Here is a 20,620-nt window from a genome sequence, read left to right as displayed (position 1 = left end):
TGCCAGGCGCTGGGGCTATGGTTGGGAAAACAGTCCTTAACTTGATCCTCAAGGAAGGTTCAGTGCAGGGGGAGACGTGGAGAAGTAAATAACAATTACCCTCCCCAATCAGTTACGGTCCAGGAAGAGCAGCAAGAACAAGAACGCAGAGCTGTCGGGGACAGGGCCGCTGCATTCCTTCACTCACTGAGCGAACAGTTACTGAGAACCTGATATGTGATATGGGAATACAGTGGGAACGAAATCTTTCTGCCTACACGGATCTGCTGTTCTAGAAAAAATACAACAAAATAAATCACACGATAGTATACCTTATGTATCTATATTATATGTGTACCTATATAATCTATCTTTCCATCATTTCAGGCAGTGATAAAGGCCTCAAGAGTGGGGACAGTACAGGCTGGCAAGGGCCCCCTGAGGAGGGGACATGTGATCAGAAATTTGAAAGCAGGAAAGTGGGTGAGCGCCGTCACACCTGTGGGAGTGGTCCGGGAAGAAGGGCCGGCAAGTGCAAAGACGGTGCACAGACACCGCTCGATGTGCCTCACACGATCAAACTTACCAAGTAAGGCTTCCTTTCCCCACTTTCGGGGTGAGGCCAAGAGCCTGAAATGGGGAGCAACTTTTCCAAGGCCTGGCAGCCTGCAGAAGACAGAGCTGGGAGCCAGGCCAGGAGGTCCGCTCTGCCTCCACAGGCAGGCCCTGGGCCATGGAGCCACACCGCCCACCTGGGCAAGTCCTAGGTGCTTGGTGATTTTGGAGAAGAGGCACCACATGCACCTTCAGGAAGGGACGCAGAGAAGAGGCCATGGAGGCACAACCTTGAGGGATGAGAGTAAGCAAAGGGCCAAGCCAAGGAAGTCTCTGCCTTTCTTCTTCCCCGCTCTGGCCCCTAAGCTGCCCTTACCTGTGTGCATGTCCACCCAAAGTCGGAGGAGAGAGGGAAGCTCCTCCCCCATGCCCACAGGATCACTCTTCCCACATTATTTCACCCTCCACTCAAGTCACCTCCTCAGGGAGGCCTTCCCTGCTTACCCCACCTCCAATACCAGCTGCCCACGATCTCTGCTTTTGCTTCAACCATTTCTCACAACCTGCCACCAGAACACACATCTGTTTGCCTATGTATTGACTTTTCTGCAACTTAAACTATCAGATCCACAGGGGCTACTGTCTGTTTTGTTCCCCACTGTATCCTCTGTGTCTGGCACGTAATGAATGAAAGGAAGGAAAGTAGGGGGACGCTCACTAGGTATGGGAACATGTCGGAGAGTCAGAGGGAATCCTGTTCCAAGCACACGCAGGTGCCCAGAAGTGGGAGCAGGAACTGTGCTCTATTTGGGGTTTGCTAGAGTCTGCCTGGCATTCTGAATGTGCCCCATAAATACTTGTTGAATGAATATCTGGAATTTGAAATTCAAAGTTCAGGAAGCCCAGAAGACACGGGGCAATTATGTGTGAAATAAAGAGTAAAGACATGTTATTATAAAAATTATGGTTTTTGATGGGATATTTGCGAGTTCCCAGGGCAGTGATTCAGAACTTGAGGGCTGATTGTGGCTTGGGAGCTACCATGCTGGGAGGATTCGGAAAGTCACCCTACTCTCCTCCCTGGCCATAGTTTGCCCATCTGTAAAATGGGGACACACAGAAAACTCTAAGGGGCTCTCCTGGCTCTGGAACACTAAGATTTTATAAATCATTCTCTCCTCTGGGACAAGCCCATGCATTTCCCTCTTCCCCCAATCTCTACCTCCATCATCTTGGCTTGTTACAGGCCAAGAACGTGCACACACACCAGGAAGCCCCCAGCCCAACTCATGGTGTGTCCCACAGGAGGAGAAGCAGAAGAATCTTCTTCAGGCCTCTAGGACTGTAGCAAGCCCCAGTTGTGGTCTTTAAAGTAGGAATGTTGAGCATGCTCTTGACTGGCAGCAAGTTCTTTCAAAGACACTGAGGTGTTGGACTGAACATGCCCGTAAGCGCCTCCAAGTGTGCACTGCAGGCAAGGCCTGGATCTCCTGAGGTCTTGCACATGAGACGTGCCTTCAGGGAAAGGGAAGTGATGGTTAATTTTGTGTGTCAACTTGACCGGATTAAGGGATACCCAGATATCTGGTAAAACATTGTCTCTGAGTGTGTCTGTGAGGCTATTTCCGGAACAGATAAGCATTTCAATTAGTAGAGCACAAAAGATGTACCCTCACCATGTGGGCAGGCATCGCCCAATCCACTGAGCGCCCAGATAGAACAAGAAGGCAAAGGACGAGCTAAATCAATCTCTCTCTCTGTCTCTCTCGAGCTGGGACATCCATCTTCTCCTGCCCTTGGACATCAGAGCTCCTGGTTCTCAGGCCCTGAGACTCTAAGACTTATATTAACCCCCTACCCCCACCCCACCACCACCCAGTTCTCAGGCCTTTGGCTGTGGAGGAAATTACAGTGCTGACTCCCCTGGCTCTCAATCCTTCTAACTCGGACTGAATCACACCACCAGCTTTCCTCGCAGAGAGCATGTTGTGGGACTTCTCAGCCTCCATGATTGTGTGAGCCAATCTCCATGTAAATCTCTCTCTCTCTCTCTCTCCCTCCATATATATATATATATATATATATATATATATAGATAGATAGATATACATATGTATATATATATATACACACACACACACACACATACACACACATATATATATACACACATACATATCATATATGTGACCGGGAAGGGTATAGAGCAGACCACTGTTGGTTTTCCCTGGCATCATCCATTCCTTCTGCTTTGGGGAACAGCAGCTAGATTTCCACAGGGGTGACCCCCTCCCCAACGTGTAGTCTGTGTGGTGTGTGCAGCTGGTGGCACATGACTGGCCCTAGTCAACTGACGGGAATCCATCCTGAGTCTTTTGCTGGACCTGTCGGATGAGAGGCACACGTGTCCTGCCAGGCGGCTGAGCTGGTGGGATGTACGTCTGGAGCTGCCGGGGGCCCTCTCTCTCCTTGAGAGAATGAGCTGCCCAGAGTGAAGCCAAGGTAAAGGGAAGCACAGCCAAGAGAGAGAGACAATGACCTGATGATGTTATTCAAGGCTCTGGATCCAGACTCATCCCCAAACTGGAGCCAAGAAAAAATCCCTTTCTGTTGAAGCCAACTTGAGTTGCACATACAAAATTCATGAATTGTTATTTATTTAACAAACACTTTTATAGCATTTCCTACGTGCTAGGCACCATTCCAAGCACTTAGCTTGTATTAACTCATTTCTTCCTTTCAACAACCCTATAAGGTGTGCACTATTATAATCCCTGTTTTACAGATAAGAAGGCTGAGACACAACAGGCTGGGTAACGTAATCCTGGTCTCCAGCCGGTGAGTGGCGAAGCTGGGATCCCAGCCCAGGCAGTCTGGCTCCAGGGCCCGTGTGTGGCATCGCTGCACTGCGCTGCCTCTCTAGCAAGGGCAGAGCCCGCAGAGGCACTAAGTTCCCACTGTGAGCGTACGATTGACCAAGCACTTGAAAGAAAACTATGGAGAGGATCCATGCATCTGAGTTTTAGATGGGGAATAAGGAAAAGCTGATCACCACGGTTGACGGCTCCTTGTGCACAAGGCTCGTGTTAATTGCTTTACATACGTGGTCTTATCTAATCCTTACAATCCCATGAGATGGTCTAGTAGTGCAGAGAGGCAGTGTAGCCCCTGGAGCAGACTGGCTGGGTGGGCATCCCAGATCTGCCGCGGTGACAGCAGCTGTGCCATCCTGGGGATAACGTCTCTGGGCTACTACTACTTCTACCGCTGCTGCTGCTACTAATAAAACCTCCTGCTAGGGTTGCAGAGAGAATTAGACGAGTTGGTACATGTGAAGTTCTACAAACAGTGCCTGGACCAGGATAATCACTAAATTAAGCATTTAATAATTCTTATGACAGCCCCATTTCACAGAGGAAGAAACTGAGTCACAACAACTGAGTCACAACTGGGACAATTAAATCACTTGCCCCAAATCACACTTATAGAAAGTCGCAGCACTTGGATTGGAACCCAGGTCTCTGATTCTACGGCAGGTGAATTTCCAAGTGTCTTTGGCTCCTTGCATTTCCCTCTGTCCACTCCACGCCATCTGGTCCTGCTGAGCCCTCACCAGGCTGGCACGGGCAGACACTGAGGCTCTGTACGGAACCCAGCAGGAGGTAGAGATTTCTCCGGGGTGCTGAGTGAGGCTAAAACTCACCCGGGGTGTGGGATGGTTCTGTTGCTCTCCCTTAGAAATCTGCTCAGACATAAGATCTACCTCTCTGAGCCTCAGTTTCTTAACCTGTCAAAGGTAATATTGTTTTACATGTTTTTGTAAGGATTACATGAGCTGTTAAATGTGAAAAGTTTGTTCATTCATTCACAAATTTTTCTTAAGGCCCTACTATGTTCTAGACACCATTTCAGACATTGAGAATTGTATCAGACAGGGGCCAGGCAAAAGGCAGAATTCACCCCCAAATGGTTTAAATCAAGAGATTTTAATGAAGGAGCCACTTACAGGGGAGTGTGTGTGGCTAAGGGAACATGAGGCGTCCAGAATCCAGCAGCAGAAGGAAGCCATTATCACCCCTAGGGGTGAAAGGACAAAAGGGGGAAACAGACAGACTAGACTCGATCTAATCGGGAGCATCTGGACTCGGGCAGGACAGCTGCCCTGCTGCCCTCCACAGACATGGCACAGAAGCAGGGTGGGCTCTGGGAAGAAACAGCAGCCCTGCCTCTCCCCTGCTTTCCAGTCTCCAGCTGGGGCCGCCCTCCGGCCGAAGTCAAGCAGAGGCCGGTCGGTGAGAGAGCCAGGATGATGCTGTCTACACGAAGCAGCCTCCTGGGCTCAGAGCAGGGCAGAGGAGAGTGGGAATAGAATGGAGTGGGGTCAGGCAGGCACAAAAAGAAAGCAGCTCTTAGGGAATCAGTGACCATAACAGACCAAGTGCCTGCTCACGAGGTCAGATTTGAAGAGTGCTTTGTAAATGGCGAAGGGATGCGTACCAGTTGGGTAAACCATCGGTCCTGGCAGCTGTGGCACTGACAGCCCTGCTTACTCTAGTTTCCGCCCAACACCCAAGCCAGGCTGGACTGCCAGCCAGCTCCAGGGGCTTAAGAGCAACCCAGACATCCAGGTTCCCAGGAAAGTCGCAAACTGTTTTTCAAAAGCCAAACGGGGGCCATCCCAGGGCATATTAAAATTCATGCTTTATGGGTGCTATGGCTGTTCTGGGCCCAAATTCCAGCCTGGCTCCACAACAGCATGAAAAATACAGGCAGCCATGTCCATACAGACAGATGGGATTCAAAATACAGGACGGGAGAAAACGAGGTTGAAAAACACCCAAGGAGGCAGGCATTAATGAGTCCCCGATCTAATTACGCAAGCCCAGCTCTCAGTTTCCAGTGTTAGGCAACACTAAATTACAGGCACCCGTTCAACCCACGGCGGCTGATCATGTGCACCGCTCATTGCAAGGTCAGACCTCAGAGAGGGCTGGGAGAGGGAGCCGGCAAGCACAAGTCACACTAGACCTGGAGGAAAGGCATCAAAGACTCGCAAATCCTGCCCCGTCTCCGGTACCCACCTAGGCTTAGTGGACAGGTTGCTAAAGTGAGCTGCCTGGTGGAGGCTGTGAGCGCCATCTTGGGCGAGGGACAGAATCCATCCCAGCCACATGGGCCCCTGAACTCAGGGCTCTGGCTGCAGCAGCACTGTCTGCACAGCCCTGGCTGCCTAAAATGTGCTAGTCCACCAGCAGCACCGGCAGCCTCTGGAAGCTCGTTCCTGTCCTTAACGCTGCTCAAACTGCAGGACTGGCGGTATTGGTGTCACTTAGGAGATTCAGAATCTCAGGCCCTACTGGAAAACCTAGTGGATGAGAATCTGCTTTCTAACAAGATCTCGAAGAGATCTATACACACATTAACATCTGAGCAGCACCGCAGTGTTTTCCTTCTAGGGCTGCTGTAACAAAGCACCACACACTTGCTTGCTGAAAACAACAGAAATCTGTTCTGACACAGTTCTAGAGGATGCAAGTCAAGGTGTCAGCAGAGTTGGTTCCTTCTGAGGACTCTGGGCGAGAATGTGTTCCACGCTGTCTCCTGGCTTCTGGCGATTGCCAGTAACACTTGGCTGTAACCGTATCACCCCAATCTCTAGCTCCATCATCGCACGGCACTTTCCCTGTGTCTCCATGTCCAAATGTCCCTCTTTTTATAAGGACACCAGTCCTATTGGATTAAGGGCCCCAACTACTCCTGTATGACCTCGCCTTAATTATTACATCTGAAACAGCCCTACTTCTACATAAGGTCACATTCTGAGGTACTAGGGGTTGGGACTTTATCTTTTTTGGGGAAGGGACACAATTCAACCCATAACAACTGCCTTCCAAGTCTGCCATTCCTAAATACTGGGAGGCTAGCTGATTAAGGAACACCTGGAACATTTCTATAAATTAATTTTTGCAAACAATTTTATCAATTCAGGAACACTTGGGGCTGTGTGTTTTTGCAAAGTGATTCTTGTGTTCAGGCAGCATATGCAGTAGTATCCTCAGCTTTTCAGCTGACCCAGCCCCAGTGCAGGGCCACCGTGAGAACAATCTGGAGATGTTTCCCACCTTGGGAAAAATACTGATACCCTTGGAGCTTCCAGTGTAACTGGTCTGGGGTAATGCCTGGGAAACAGGAGTTTAAAACAATTCCCAGGTGATTCTAATCTGCAGCCAAATTTGAGGACTAACGGGATAGATATTTTTGTTTCTACATGTTACATAAGAAGCAGATCCAGTCCCTATCCCAAATAAGTAAGTGAGACATAAGCATACATAATACCAAATAATGGCACATACAGATTCTTAAATAACATATTAGGTTTTTTATAGTTCTTGTGTGCAAAATGAGGTTGCAGTGAGAAGTACATGAATGCATATACCTAGAATTGCTTTCTGAATCTCCAATAATGGCAAACTTCTTTATTTCTCCTTGTAGCTTTGTCCATTTTTGAAGTCTATCTTGAGGTATTTTTATATAGTGCTTATAAATCTAAAATTATTTCTTCTCGATAAATGAATTCTTTATCATAATAAATTACTTCCTTTTACCTAGTAATGCTTTTCACCTGGAAGTCTGTTTTTTCCCTTGATATGAATGCAGCTGTATCACTTAGCTTTCTTTTGCCCAGTAGTTACATGGCATATAATTTTTCCTATTCTTTAACTTTCAAATTTTCTGTATTCTTATGTTTTAGATGAATATCTTGAATGGAATATAGTTGGATTTAACAAAATTCACCTCGAAAACCTTGCTCTTAAATTAGAGCATTTAGTCCATTTACATTTAATGTAATTACTGATATACATTGGTGATAATTAATAACTCTTAGGGCACTTTGTAGAGACTGCAGTTCTCACAAATGACCATGAGAGGGTGACTCCAGGGGATGCACAGGCATTTACAACCTTGAAGGGACAGGAGGAACCAGGCATTTGCTCTCTGGAGTTCTACCACTGCTTGAGGTTCGCCCCTGCAATGTCTGGGCATCTTCTTGCCAGAGGAGGAACAAGGATATGGGCCAGGGGACAGGAATGTGGTGGACTGGGGGACACAAGAGCAGTCCCATGGCCATGCCTATTAGTGGGAGGAGGGTGGCTGAAGGCACTCAGTGGGCTCAAGGCAGTGGCTATTTACCAACGTGTATAGGAACATTTCAATATTTTAATAACCAGTATGGCTGATTAATTCATGTACTTAAAGGTATAGTCCTTTGGGGGCTCAGATTATAGGGAGTGTTCATCATTACCCTCTCTATTCTGAATGGCCTGGTGTTGACCTCTGTTGCCCTTGTTCCCACGAGGCTGTCAAACCTGCTTCATTAACAGAAGCTGTTCAACTTTGGCTGACCCAGCAAACACACTCAGGATACAGGCGGCTTCTGTGCCCATTTCTCTCTCTGGGTTTCCACTTCCCATCCCTCTCTCGCTGGTAATTCTTTACTGTCATGTCAACTCTTTGAAGGCTTTTGATGATTATAATTATTTAAAGTCAGTTTTTAAGTAGTTTTCAGTGGAAACATTGGTCCAAAGGATGAGCCCACCGTGGCTGGAAATCGGAAGCCACGTAACATGTTCCTTGGCCAGGCACTCAGCAAACTATGGCTGAATTAGTTGAATTATCATAACTGTCTTCATTTGTAGAGGCTGTTTCCTGCTCTTAGCATTTCACATTCTGTGTCCCTGTCTGAGTACCCATGTTTTACCATTGGACAAGGCTGGGAACAAACAATTTTCCCATTTTCCCTGCTTCCCCAAATCTGAATCCTATCTCTTCCCTCTTGAAACCCTCACAAACCTACTGTGTGGCATTCTCTAGGTACTTAGCTAGCTAGAAATGTCATCTCTCCTGTGGGTTTATACATTGTTACCACTTCTGGCATCTGGAGCAACACCTCACTTGCTCTCCAGTCCAGCAAACATACATTATAGACAGATTTTTTGAAAATATTACATCTAGTACTTTTAGGTCTGATGTATTAATACTTGGAGGGGATTCTCTGAACATTTAGTCTGCATATTGCTGGAAGCAGGATTTTGCTCATTCTAGTAAACTCTTACATGTGTGCAGCACGTTAGAGTTAACAGGGTGCTCTCACATCCCTGAGCATCTGTAAATGTTAGCAGTCTCTGACTGCAGTGTTGCTACCACCACGCGGCAGATGAGAAACACAGAGACGAAATAATATGACAGAACAGAGCACAAAGCCAGAAATGGAACCCAAGTCTTTCCTCTCCAAGCCCAGGGCTCATCCCAGGGCATCGCAGTTGCTGCTCCATATTATTTGTGCCATTAGTCATTTCTATGGCAACGACACCCGGAACTCCCGGGAAGCAGACACTATGTACATGGAAGCACACGGCGCAGGAGTTGAGTCAGACAGTGGACAGAGGGGTGGGCCATGTGAGGCTTCCCGTGCACACCTGCATCTCGGCCCTGCTTACCTCACAACCTTGGTCCCATTCCTCACGACCTGCATGTCCACCATACAGCCCCCGGTCACGTAGGCAGCAAGGTTCAGCTCTGAGAACTCGGCCTGAGGGAAACAAAACGGAAACGGGTTCATCGAATACCGATGGTGCTAACAACTGCTGACGTTTATTGGAACTTGCATGTGCCAGATACACACTTAGAACTCCCCCCAAACTTAGGAAGTTGGTAATATTATTTTTATCTCCCTCTTTGAAAGATGAGGAGGCTGAGGTGCTGAGAGACCTGGTGACACGTCCAAGACAACATGACTAATAAAAGGCAAAATTGGATAGAAACCCACGTGTCCCCTACCAATTTCTGCCTCCTTGAACCTCCTTGATGAGGTTCAAGGAGGAAGAAGCAACTCTAGCTCCACAACCATAATATGCCAAATGCTGTTCAATATAACGTTTTCTCTAGATTGTTAAAGCTTCCTGCTTTGCAGTGGTAAGGCATCATGGTTGTAGCATTACTTATCTCGTAACACAACTCTATTCAGGCTGTCTGCCCAATATCTTTTTTTTTTTTTTTTGCAATGGCCGCTCCCCTTGCTCCATCCATATCGTTACCGTAGGAGATCCAGAACCGTGTTTGTGCACTGAGATACTGCCCTTTAGGTCACCATTCATGGGGCAGGCATCTGACCCAGGGAGGAGGAATAAGATGCCCGTCCCTGAGGATTCAAGATTGCTGAGCAGTTTATGCAGTTTCTCTCTAGGTGGCTGTATCTTTACATCACAAACCTGGGTGCTATTTGGGACTGTGTTTTCTGCCATTTGCACTGGAAAGGCACAGAAAACCAGGGTGGAGAGAAAGAGAGAGATTGAAGGAGAGAGGGAGAGAGAGAGAGAGAAGCTTCATCTGTATTTACAGCTGCTCCCCATAGCTTACATCACTGCCTGAGCTCCGCCTCCTGTCAGATCAGCAGTGACGTTAGATTCCCATAGGAGCATGAACCCTACTGTAAACTGTGCACGCGAGGGATCTAGGTTGCAGGCTCCTTTTGAGAATTGAATGCCTGATGATCTGAAGCGGAGCTGAGGCAGTGATGCTAGTGCTGGGGAGCAGCTGCAAATACAGATTATCATTAGCAGAGAGGTTTGACTGTACAATAAATGTAATGTGTGTGAATCACACCAAAACCACCTCCTCCCAGTCTGTGGAAAATTGTCTTCCATGAAACCAGTCCCTGGTGCCAAAAAGGCTGGGGACCACTGCTATAGAATACATCTCCCTTACAGATTATATGCTCCCTGGAGACAGGGATTCCTGATCACCACCATCTGTACTAGTTTCCTAGGGCTGCTAGAACAAGGTACCACCACTGGCTGGCTTAAACAGCAGAAATTTATTCTCTGCAGTTCTGGAGGCTAGAAGTCCAAAACCAAGGCACTGGTAAGGCTGGTTCCTTCTGAGGTGTGTGAGGGAAGGCTCTGTTCCAGACTCTCTCCTTGGCTGGTAGACGGTCATCTGCTCCCTATGTCTCTTCTCATTGTCTTCCTTCTACGCATATCTCAGCACCCAAAGTTCCCTTTCTTATGAGGACAGCAGCCACGTAGGACATGCTCACTTTAACAACCTCACTTTAACTTCATTATCTCTCCACATTCTGAGGCACTCTGAATGTGAATTTGGGGGGGTGGGTGACAAGTCACCCTGTAACACCATCATCTTAAGTGCATAGCACCAAACTTTGCCTTATACACAGCAGATGCCAAAAGCGATTTCTTTGGATTTAATGAATACATATAGCCGCTCACATATACGAAGCACGTGTGCCAGGTACTAGCCTAAGCATTTTGCACGCATGAATCATTTAATCCCCACACTTCTCCAGATGAGAGAACTGAGGCAGTGAGGGGTCAAATCACTTGCACAGTGTCACACGGCAGAACCAGCATTAAACCCAGGCAGTGTGGCTCCAGGGCCTATGCTTCTGGCTGGTGCCATGGCGCTTCCACCATTCAGCTGAATGAAGCATTTGGTGGATTATAACTGGGAAGTTTAGAGACCTAAAAATAACCCACTTAAAGAGAAAAATAAGTCTAGATTGAAGGGAAATATCATTTCATGGTGATTTAAATGTATCCCCTTGGAGTCATTTAACAGGAATTATGACCAAAGACTTCACCATCTCCCCAGATGGCATTAAAGCATAAGTACCAGAGTACTTCTGTCTCTTGCTCTAATTAATAACCTCATTATGCTGTGGCAAAGTGAAAAGAAAAGATCACTGTTAATGAGTCCAGGTTAGTAAATAGAGGTAATGACCTAGTTATTAAGTCTAATGTCTTAAAAATTCAGTCCCATCATGTTCAAGATACTTAACTGGCAAGATCACAAAGCAGAATTAAGAAGAAAAGTTGTTGTTGCTTGTGTGTGCAGAGCAAAAGAATTTAGAAGAAAGTTGCAAAACAGGATAGCTGGTCACCAAATATTTGCAGAGAGGGAGTGAAACGGAATCTTGGAAGGTAGAATCTACAGCTCAAAGGCGGCAAAGCCCCAGGGGCTGTCTTGCTGGAGAGATACCTGGAGAGAGGACACACCAGGCTCGGATATACAAATTAGAGGTTCATCTTGTTGGGATCTGGGTGTCTAGAGCTATTTCTTCATCATGGTTTATGAAAACTTACAGGAGTTAAATGCCTGGGTTGCAGGGTAGCAAGCCTCTGCTGGATCGAGCATACAGAGTTAGGATATCAAAGAAAATGGGCACTCTTCTGTATTTAACTTTCTAAACACTCCAACAACCATGGAAATGAACACAGAGGTATCCAAACCACTTCAAGATAGCTTGATGGCCCTCCTGGTAGAATACTAAAGAGCAGCTGTTTTGCAAGAATCTAGAGCTCCCATAGAAACTGTAGTGGATCGAATTATATCCCAAAACGACATGTCCAAGTCTTAACCCCGGATATCTGTAAATGGAAAACAGGGTCTTTTCAGATATAATTAAGTTAAGGATGGTGAGATGAGATTATCCTGGGCTAGAGTGACCCCTAAATATAACAACAATTCCTTAGAAGGGAGGAGAAAGGGAAACAGAAAGACAGAAAAGAAGGCCACGTGAAGATGGTGGCAGAGATTGGAATTATGAAGCCATGAGCCAAGAAAGTCACTAACACAGGAAAGTGCCAGGAGTCTCTAGAAGCTAAAGGAGTTAAGGAAGCATTTCTCCCTAGAGCCTCCCAAGGGGGTGCAGCCAGGCTAAAACCTTGATTTAAGATATCTGGCCCCCAGAACTGTGAGAGAATAAAGTATTGTTTTAAGCCACTAAGTTTATGGCAATTTGTTATGGCAGCCCAGGAAATTAATACAATAACTCTGGGAATTGAATATAATTTCAGTATTAAATGCAAAGCCATCAGGGCTCAAAGAAGGTCAATGTGGTCAGGTAAGGCTCCTTTATTCACTTCACCAAGCACATCACAAGCACATATAAATATGCACACACATTCTCTCTCTCTCTCTCTCTCTCTCTCTCTCTCTCTCTCTCTCGCTAAGTAATAAAGTAGCTATTCACCTATATCATAAAACACTATTACCAGAATTACTTACATTGTATGCATGAGTTAACCTTTTGACCACAAAATTATTTTGGTCCCGACTATTTTTGATGTGATATCTTTTTAAACACCACACATTAGGCATTGAGGCATGAATAAATGAGTACTCAGAGAGACCACATTCAAATGTAAGCTGTTCAATATGTTGGGTTTAGTCCAGTTACCAAAGGCTTTGAATCCCAGTTTTAACACCTCTAAAAAGGAGATGATGGTATCAATACTATCTACCTTTAAAAGTTTTTGTGAAGATTCAAGATAATGTATATGAAACTTATAGCATGGGGCTGAGGTAAGAGGGGGACCTCTGTAAATAGTTGCTATTATTATTTTCAAATATTTCATTGTCTTAGTAAGAGTAAACTGAAAACAGCAAAAATGGTGTAACCATAAAAAGAGGAAGCTTTTAAGTTATTAATAACATATATATTTAAAAAATATTGAGGTATAAAATACAGAATATAGACTTCTGCTTATGGTCGCAAGGAAATACTAGAAATGATATTTACACTCTCATCCCAAAAAACAAGAAAACCAGACAAACTATATTAAGTATCAGTTTTCAAACATTAGGCAACAGGCATTTCAGGACTGGGATTCCTGCAAAAAGGAAGCAAACAAAATTATCCCTATGATCACCCTAACTTACTGCCTGGAGGCAGTTTTCAGGCCACAGAGCAGTGTGGAAGAATGCAAACAGAGCTCATCAGTTTCACTGAGTTGAGGATACAGAGATTGAGATTCAGGGAGCCATAGTGGCTAAAATTTGCAGAATAGAGTACAGGAAAAGAAGGAGCTGCACAGAAAAAACAGCAACAACAACAACAACAACAACAAAACCCAGGGAGACCTGTAAGTCTTTGGATGAGTACTAATCTGAACATTCACTAAAGGAAACTACTCAAGGCCAGGGAAAGAGCCATCAGAAAAGAGTAGGCTCGATCATTTCCAAAACCCACGCAAGGCTGGGGTCAGTTCATGTTCTTACCAGCTGGAGTGTAAAGACCTTATAATACGAGTAGGGTACTCAAAATTTAGTAGTGGGACTAAATTATCCCTGGACTAAAGCATGCTCTGGATCTAGGATGACCAACTTGTCCTGATTTGCTTTGGTCTTTCCCAGATTTAAAACTAAAAGTTCCACTTATCAGAAACTCTTCCATCTTACTTTTAAACTGAAAGCCCTATGTCTTGGGAACCTCCTTAGTTCTAGGCAAACTGGATTAATTAATTGCTCTATCTAGAATTGTCCCAAAAAAATCTTGAAAGCAAGCTTGGAATGGATAAAGCTTATTCCAGGTAACTTAACTGTATCCCATAACAAAGTACACCACTATTGATAGGAATATAACAAAATGCAGCACCCAATACAAAGAATTCACAATGTAAAAGTTACAACATTCAATCATAAATTACCAGGCATATAATGATGCAGGAAAATATAACCCATAATAAGGAAGAATCAATCAATAGAAACAGATCCAAAAATGAGAAAGTTGATGAAAGAGTAGAAATGGAAGTTAAAACAACTATTATAACTATGTTCTATATTCCCAAGAATGAGGAGGAAAACATTAACACAAGAAGGAAAGAAATGGAAAACACATATAATGGAAAAATGGAACTTCTAGAGATAAAAAGTATAATATATAAAATAGCAAATGCACTGATGGGATTAACAACAGATTAGAAATTGCAGAAGAAAATGCTAGTGAGCTCAAAGAGAAAGCAATAAAAACAATCCAAATGAAGCACAGAGACAAAAATACTAACAAAACAAAACAAAACAAGCAAACCCAGAACCTTAGTGAGCTATGGGATAATATTAGTCTAATAGATGGATAATTAAGGTCCCAGTAGGAGCAGAGGGAGGAATATAAAAATATTTGAAGAAAAATGGCCATAATATTTCCAAATTTGATGAAAATAATAAACCCATAGACCCAAGAAGTTCAGTGAATCCTAAGCAGAAGAAACAAAGAAAATAACATCAAGGCATAACATAATCAACTTACTAAAAACAGTAATGAAGAGAAAATCTTCAAAGTTGCCAGAGGGAAAAAATATACACTTTATATAAAAATAAACAAAGAATGACAACCAACTTTTTGTCTGAAAATAGCGAACAAGAAGAAAATGGAACAATTTCTTTAAACAACTGAAAAAAAAAAACACAACTGTCAAACTAGAATATTAAGCCCAATAAAATTTCCTTTTAAAAGTGAAGGCACAATAAAGACTTTTTTCAGGCAAACAAAAGTTGAAAAAATTTATTGCAAGTCTAAAAAATGTTAAAGGCAGCTCTTCAGGCAGAAGGACAATGATACCAGATGGAAATTTGTGTCAACACAAAATGAAAAGTTCTGGATATGGTAAATATGTGGGTAAGTATAAAATATTTATTTTAATTTTAAATTATTTATTTTAGTTTTAAAAATCTCTGTAACAGATAATTGCTTAGAGCAAAACATAGCACTGTATTTTTGGCGTTTATAACCTATGTAGAATTTAAATGTATAACAAGGGCAAAAAGGATTCGAATAGAAAAGTTCTTACACTATATATTAATATGAAGTGGAATAATATTATTTGACAGTAGATGTTGACAAATTTAAGGCATATATTGTAAACTCTAGAACAATGCCTTTAAAAAGAGATATAGATTAAGTAAACATGGTAAAGTGTACAAAGTTTAAATTTATAGCTTGATGAATTTTAATTTATTTAGACTTGTGTAATCAATACTCAGATCAAGATACAGAAGATTTCCAGAACCCCTGAATGCTTGCTCATCCTCATCCAGCTGATCTCACGATGCTGCCACTTTAATGTCTTCTATTTCAATAGATTAGTTTTGCTTGTGCTTGAACTCAATATAAATGGAATCTTGATCTTTTTCACTCATCATTACACGTGTGAGACTCATCCATGCTGTTGTGGTTAGCAGCATTATTTTCTTTTAATTTCTGTGTAGTGCTTCATTGTCTGAATATATAATAATATATTTATCCATTTTCCCAATGATGGACACTTGGGCTATTTCTAATCATTGGATATTAAGAAACACATTACTATGCACATTCTTGTATAGCTCTTTTAGTGGACATATACCATCATTTTCTTTGGGTATATATCTAGGAGTGGAATTGCTGGGTCATAGGGTGGGCATACATTTAGCTTTAGAAGATACCAACAAAGAATTTTCTAAGGTGATTTTTCCAGTTTATATGCCTATTAGCAATATAAGAATTATAGTTGCTCCATGTCCTCTTCAATACTTGGTGTTTGCCAATGGTTTTAATTTTAGCCATTCTGGTGAGTGTGTAGTGGTAGCACACTGTGGTTTTAGATTGTATTTCTCTAATGATTAATGATACTGAGCACCTTTTTATGTGCTAATTAACAATGTAGGTAATCTCTTTGGTGAAGTACTGGTTCAAGTCTTTTGTTCATATTTGTATGTTTGTTTGCATTTATCTTAATTTGCAAGAGGTACGTTAAAACATATTTTACACATAAGTTCTTTGTTGGATATATTCATTTGCAGATGTCTTCTTCCATTTTGTGGCTGGTCTTTGAAATTTCCTAATTTTTTAAATGAAGAATACATACATATGCATATATGAAATACAGTTTAATAATTTTTTTACAGTTAGTGTTTTTATTGGCTTTAGCTTAAGAACTAATTCCCAAGATTATGTAGGCACTCTCAATGTTTCCTGTTAGAAGCTTTATTGTGTTTTATACTTCACATTTAGGCCTATAATCCATTCAGAATTAACTTTTTATATATGATGTGAGGTATAACTCAAGGTTCAATTTTTTCATATGGTTATTCAATAATACTTTGGCACAATTTATTAAAATGACCATTCTTTCTCAGTAGAATTGCATCGGTGCCTTTGCCAAAGATCAAATCACTTCACAGGTGGCAGTCTATCTCTAAATTCTCTAGTCTACTCTATTGATCTATTTGTCTATTCTTGAGTCTGTTTCAAGTTGTCTCAATTACTATTGCTTTGCAGTGAGGTGACATCAGGTAGTATAATATTCTAAGAGGGAAGCTATCCAAACAGGCCCCAGTGACGATAGGACTGAGGACAAGATAGGATGACCATTCTCTGTCCCCCAACCTGCTGATCAGATAAAAATTCTTCCTATTCATTCACTCCAAAATGCACACAAACACTGGGCAACCAGATGGTCTCAAAGGCTCCTTAGTGATACGACTGACTGGACAGAATGCATTCTATTCCCTGTTTTGCATCCAACTCACTAATGCAACCAGACCTCTCAAAGACCTCCTCAAGGAAATCCCCAGCTCTCTTAAAGGTAAAACAATTTTTTAAATAAAGAATAAAAATAAAAAGCTCAGCCTTTCCAGCTTCAATGACAATGAAAACAATTCTCAACAGCTCGGAAGCGTGTTCTGCTGGTTGGGAGGTTGGTAAATGGAGGAGGAAGCATTTCTGTCCTTTTGGCTCACCAGCTTCACTGAGGAATGGTGCCGATGACATCCCACTATTGCCACGTCACACACCCCTAAACATTTCTCTTTGCTTTATGAACAAACGTTCATGTTTCAGCACAGTTCTAAACATTCTCTACTATTTTAGCTTCTTTTCTACCTTGTTGAAAGCTTGAGCCCACTATCTCATTTGCATTATTTTTTGCCTATTTATTGTTAGCAGGGGCATTTTCAAGAGTTTCTTTCCCTTATTTTTAACAGAAAAAAAAAATGCCATAATATATTGCTTTGGAAAATGAGGACAGTTGCATGTAATCTTGATTGTCAAGATTCTGTCTTAGGAGGGAAAATAGACATGTTATACATTTGTAGGATATGACCTCTAGACACCATTAAACACTGGTAGGTTTAGGGATAGGCTGGTATGGGTATAAACAAGGTGCTTGGTGTTTTGCTACTCTTGTTAAAACCAGATGTGGGAGGTTTGCAACACTGATATCAGTGATACCTGAAACTACTGGAATGAGTTTTTCTGTTTATAACTTTTAAAATATTTACATAGAGGAATGAAGAAATAGTGGAAAAGGGATTGGCTTTGAAGTCAAATCTTGGCTTTGGTCTAAATCTTGAATTTGACACTGACCCAGCGTATGGCCTTAGGGAAACCTCTCTTTCTCTCCATTTTAATTGTCTTCATCTTTAAAATGAAAGAGCTGTAATTAATTGAGTCAATTATCTCCCTGGTCCCTTTCATTTTTACGTGTCTCTCTTTCTCAACCAGTGTCCCCCAATTATCATCAAAGAAAAAATAAATTTACTCTCATAGACACCTTATGAGAAAGGAATGCTGAGTGAAAATATTTTTATAAGAAAGCTCTTGGCACACAGTAGGTATTCAAAAATACTTGTTGAATAAAGTATTATTTTTATATTTTACTGAAGAATGAACATCTACACATGTTAAGTAACTTGCCTTCTGAAACTCAGCATTGCCAGAGCTATGACAATGAGGAGGCTGTTTCCAGGCAGAGTAAGGGAAAGGTTCAAACTAAGTTTCTATGAACAAAAGCACAGGTGAGAACACAGGGCAGCAGGGTCGATGGCTGGTGCGATGTTATTTGTAGCTGGGACATGGAGTAAATGGAGAAACATAGTAACAGACAAAGGTGGGCTGGAGACCAGTTCACGAAGATCTGAGTTCCCTGTGAAAAAACACGAATATCATTCTATTGCTGCCATAACCCACTACCACAAATTTAGTGCTTTCAAGCAACACAAATTTATTATCTCACTGCTACGCAGGTCAGAAGTCCAAGTTAGTTCAGTTGGTTTTCTCTGTTCTGTTTCACAAGGCCAAAATCAATGTGTTGGCCAGCTGGGCTCTTATTGGGAGGCTCTGGGAAGAATCTACTTCCAAGTTCATGCAGGTTGTTGGCAGAATTCAGTTCTTTGCAATCATAGGACTGAAGTCCCTGCTCCCTTGGTGGATGTCAGCTGGAAGTCTCTCCCAGCTGCTTAAGACTGTATTCCTTGTCACGCTAAACTCCCATTGTCAAACTTGTCCTTCTCACTCCTTGAATTTTTCTGACTTCTTGTCTGCCATGTCTCCATCTCCAGCCAGAGAAGGCTTTCTCTGTTTTTCAGGTGTTGCATGGTTGGAGCGGGCCTACCTGGATACTCCCGGATCCCCTCCCTATCTTAAGGTATATGCTATAATCACATCTGCAAAGTTTCTTTTGAGTAACATTTTCACAGGTTCCAGAGATTAGGGTGTAGATATTTTAAGGGGCTACTGGGAAACACTAATGTCTGCAGAGAAGGAGATACAGGATGAGTATCCCTTATCCAAAAGGCTTGAGACCAGAAGTGTTTTGGATTTCAGATGTTTTTCAGATTTTGGAATATTTGCATTATAGATATTAATACTTAATGGCTGAGCATTCCAAATCAAAAAATCTGAAATGCTCCAATGAGCATTTCTTTTTAGCATCATGTCACTCAAAAAGTTTGGGATTTTGGAGCATTTCAGATTTTGGATTTTTGGATTTGGGAGCTCAACCTGTATAAGCACCTGTTTATAATTAAACTCATGCCACGTCACAGTTCCATGAATGCACACGTGCACGTGCACGTACACACACACACACACACACACACACACACACATGCACAGGAATAGAGATGGAATGCATTCAATTTCCTGTGGGGTCTTTGGCTGCATTCTCACCAGCACTGGCACCTGGCAAGTATGGAATGCCAAGCAGATAATATTACTGAAAGCATGGGCTATTCATGTCTAGTTACTAATAATTGCATTTGCGATGATAATAATGTTGATGACAGGATGGAAAATGGTGATTGCAATCATCATTACGATAATAAGTTGAAGGATGCTATTAGGCCAAAAGATCAATAGGAAAGAGACTGAAATTGGAACTTGGAATGGGATGGCTGAGTGGAATGTACACAAGAAACCAAGAATGTGTGGGAATGGGAAGGTAGCAGCTATCAGCCTTGACCGTGAAGCCTGACTGAAGGAGGATTTCGACACAAAGAGATGCTGTCCAGAGTTTCTGAGAAAGGCAAGATACTGGCAGTTTCCAGCTTGGTCTGGAATCCAAGAGTGACTGATAAGATACTGAAAATTCCTATCCGTTAATGGAGATGTATCTGCCAGATTGTACCCTTAAGCCCTTAGCATGTACCCCTTTCCATGGCCTTAGCTACTCAGATATTTTGTAGGAGGAGAAACAGAGAGAGAGGGACAGAAAGACAGAGACAGAGAGCCAGAGACAGAGGAGACAGAAGCCAGCATTCTCAAGGACCTCTCCTAACGCTAGAGCAACTTCCGACCCTCTGCCCTATTCCATAACCTTTCTTACTACACCTCATAAAGTGGAGCTGTTAATCTACGGCTCCAGACATCACAACGCTGCATTTGCTAGTGGGCAGGGTCATTGCTGGGTGTGATTCTGGCTTCCATGTTCTGCCTCTCTGCAGCTGGGTGTCTGCTGATCTGGGTGGTCATTGTGTGAACCTCCTCGCTCCTGCTTTGTAGCTCTTTAAGTAAGACACTACAGTATCCATCTTTCTCTCCGCACCTCTCTTCCAATCCATGAGTTGGCAAGAATAAATTCTGATTCCCAGGGGGCCCAGATGTCCTGCTCTATTTCCATGACTGTGCTTGTGGTGCCATGTGACTACTGAGTAATAGCAGCCACATAGCTAGTTAGTAACATCCACCAGTGAGGTTTGGCTTCAAGGGAGGGTAAGAGGCTGCACGGCTTAGGTCTAAAGCCCAAACTAAGGGATTCAGCCCTGCTTTTGCAGAGAACCCTGCACTGGGGGTGGTGCACCTAAGCCAACTAACGCCAAACAGCACTTCAACTGGTATTTGCACTTCCTCCTGTGTTTCAGCTGCTGTAGGAACCTGGAAGGGGAGGCGTAGGAGTAGGGGGGGTGGTGATGGTGACTGTCAAGGAAGGATTTAGAGCATTCCTGAGTCCTCTAGAAAGTTATCATCAAAATT

The 20,620-nt window shown here is 43.1% G+C and overlaps 1 protein-coding gene across 1 annotated transcript in view; it reads right to left on the bottom strand.

The window, feature by feature from the left end:
- Nucleotides 1-20,620, bottom strand: part of SYN3 (synapsin III) — a 409,534-nt gene that overhangs the window by 308,248 nt on the left and 80,666 nt on the right. Inside the window, exon 4 of the mRNA XM_045553009.1 lies at nucleotides 9,033-9,124. Coding sequence (XP_045408965.1) covers nucleotides 9,033-9,124 — 92 coding nt within the window. The remainder of the gene's footprint in view (nucleotides 1-9,032; nucleotides 9,125-20,620) is intronic.

Source organism: Lemur catta, chromosome 6 (genome assembly GCF_020740605.2).
Source record: "Lemur catta isolate mLemCat1 chromosome 6, mLemCat1.pri, whole genome shotgun sequence".
Lineage (NCBI taxonomy): Eukaryota > Metazoa > Chordata > Mammalia > Primates > Lemuridae > Lemur > Lemur catta.
The sequence above is the reverse complement of the archived record's forward strand: the minus strand, read 5'-3'. Positions and strand labels throughout refer to the sequence as shown.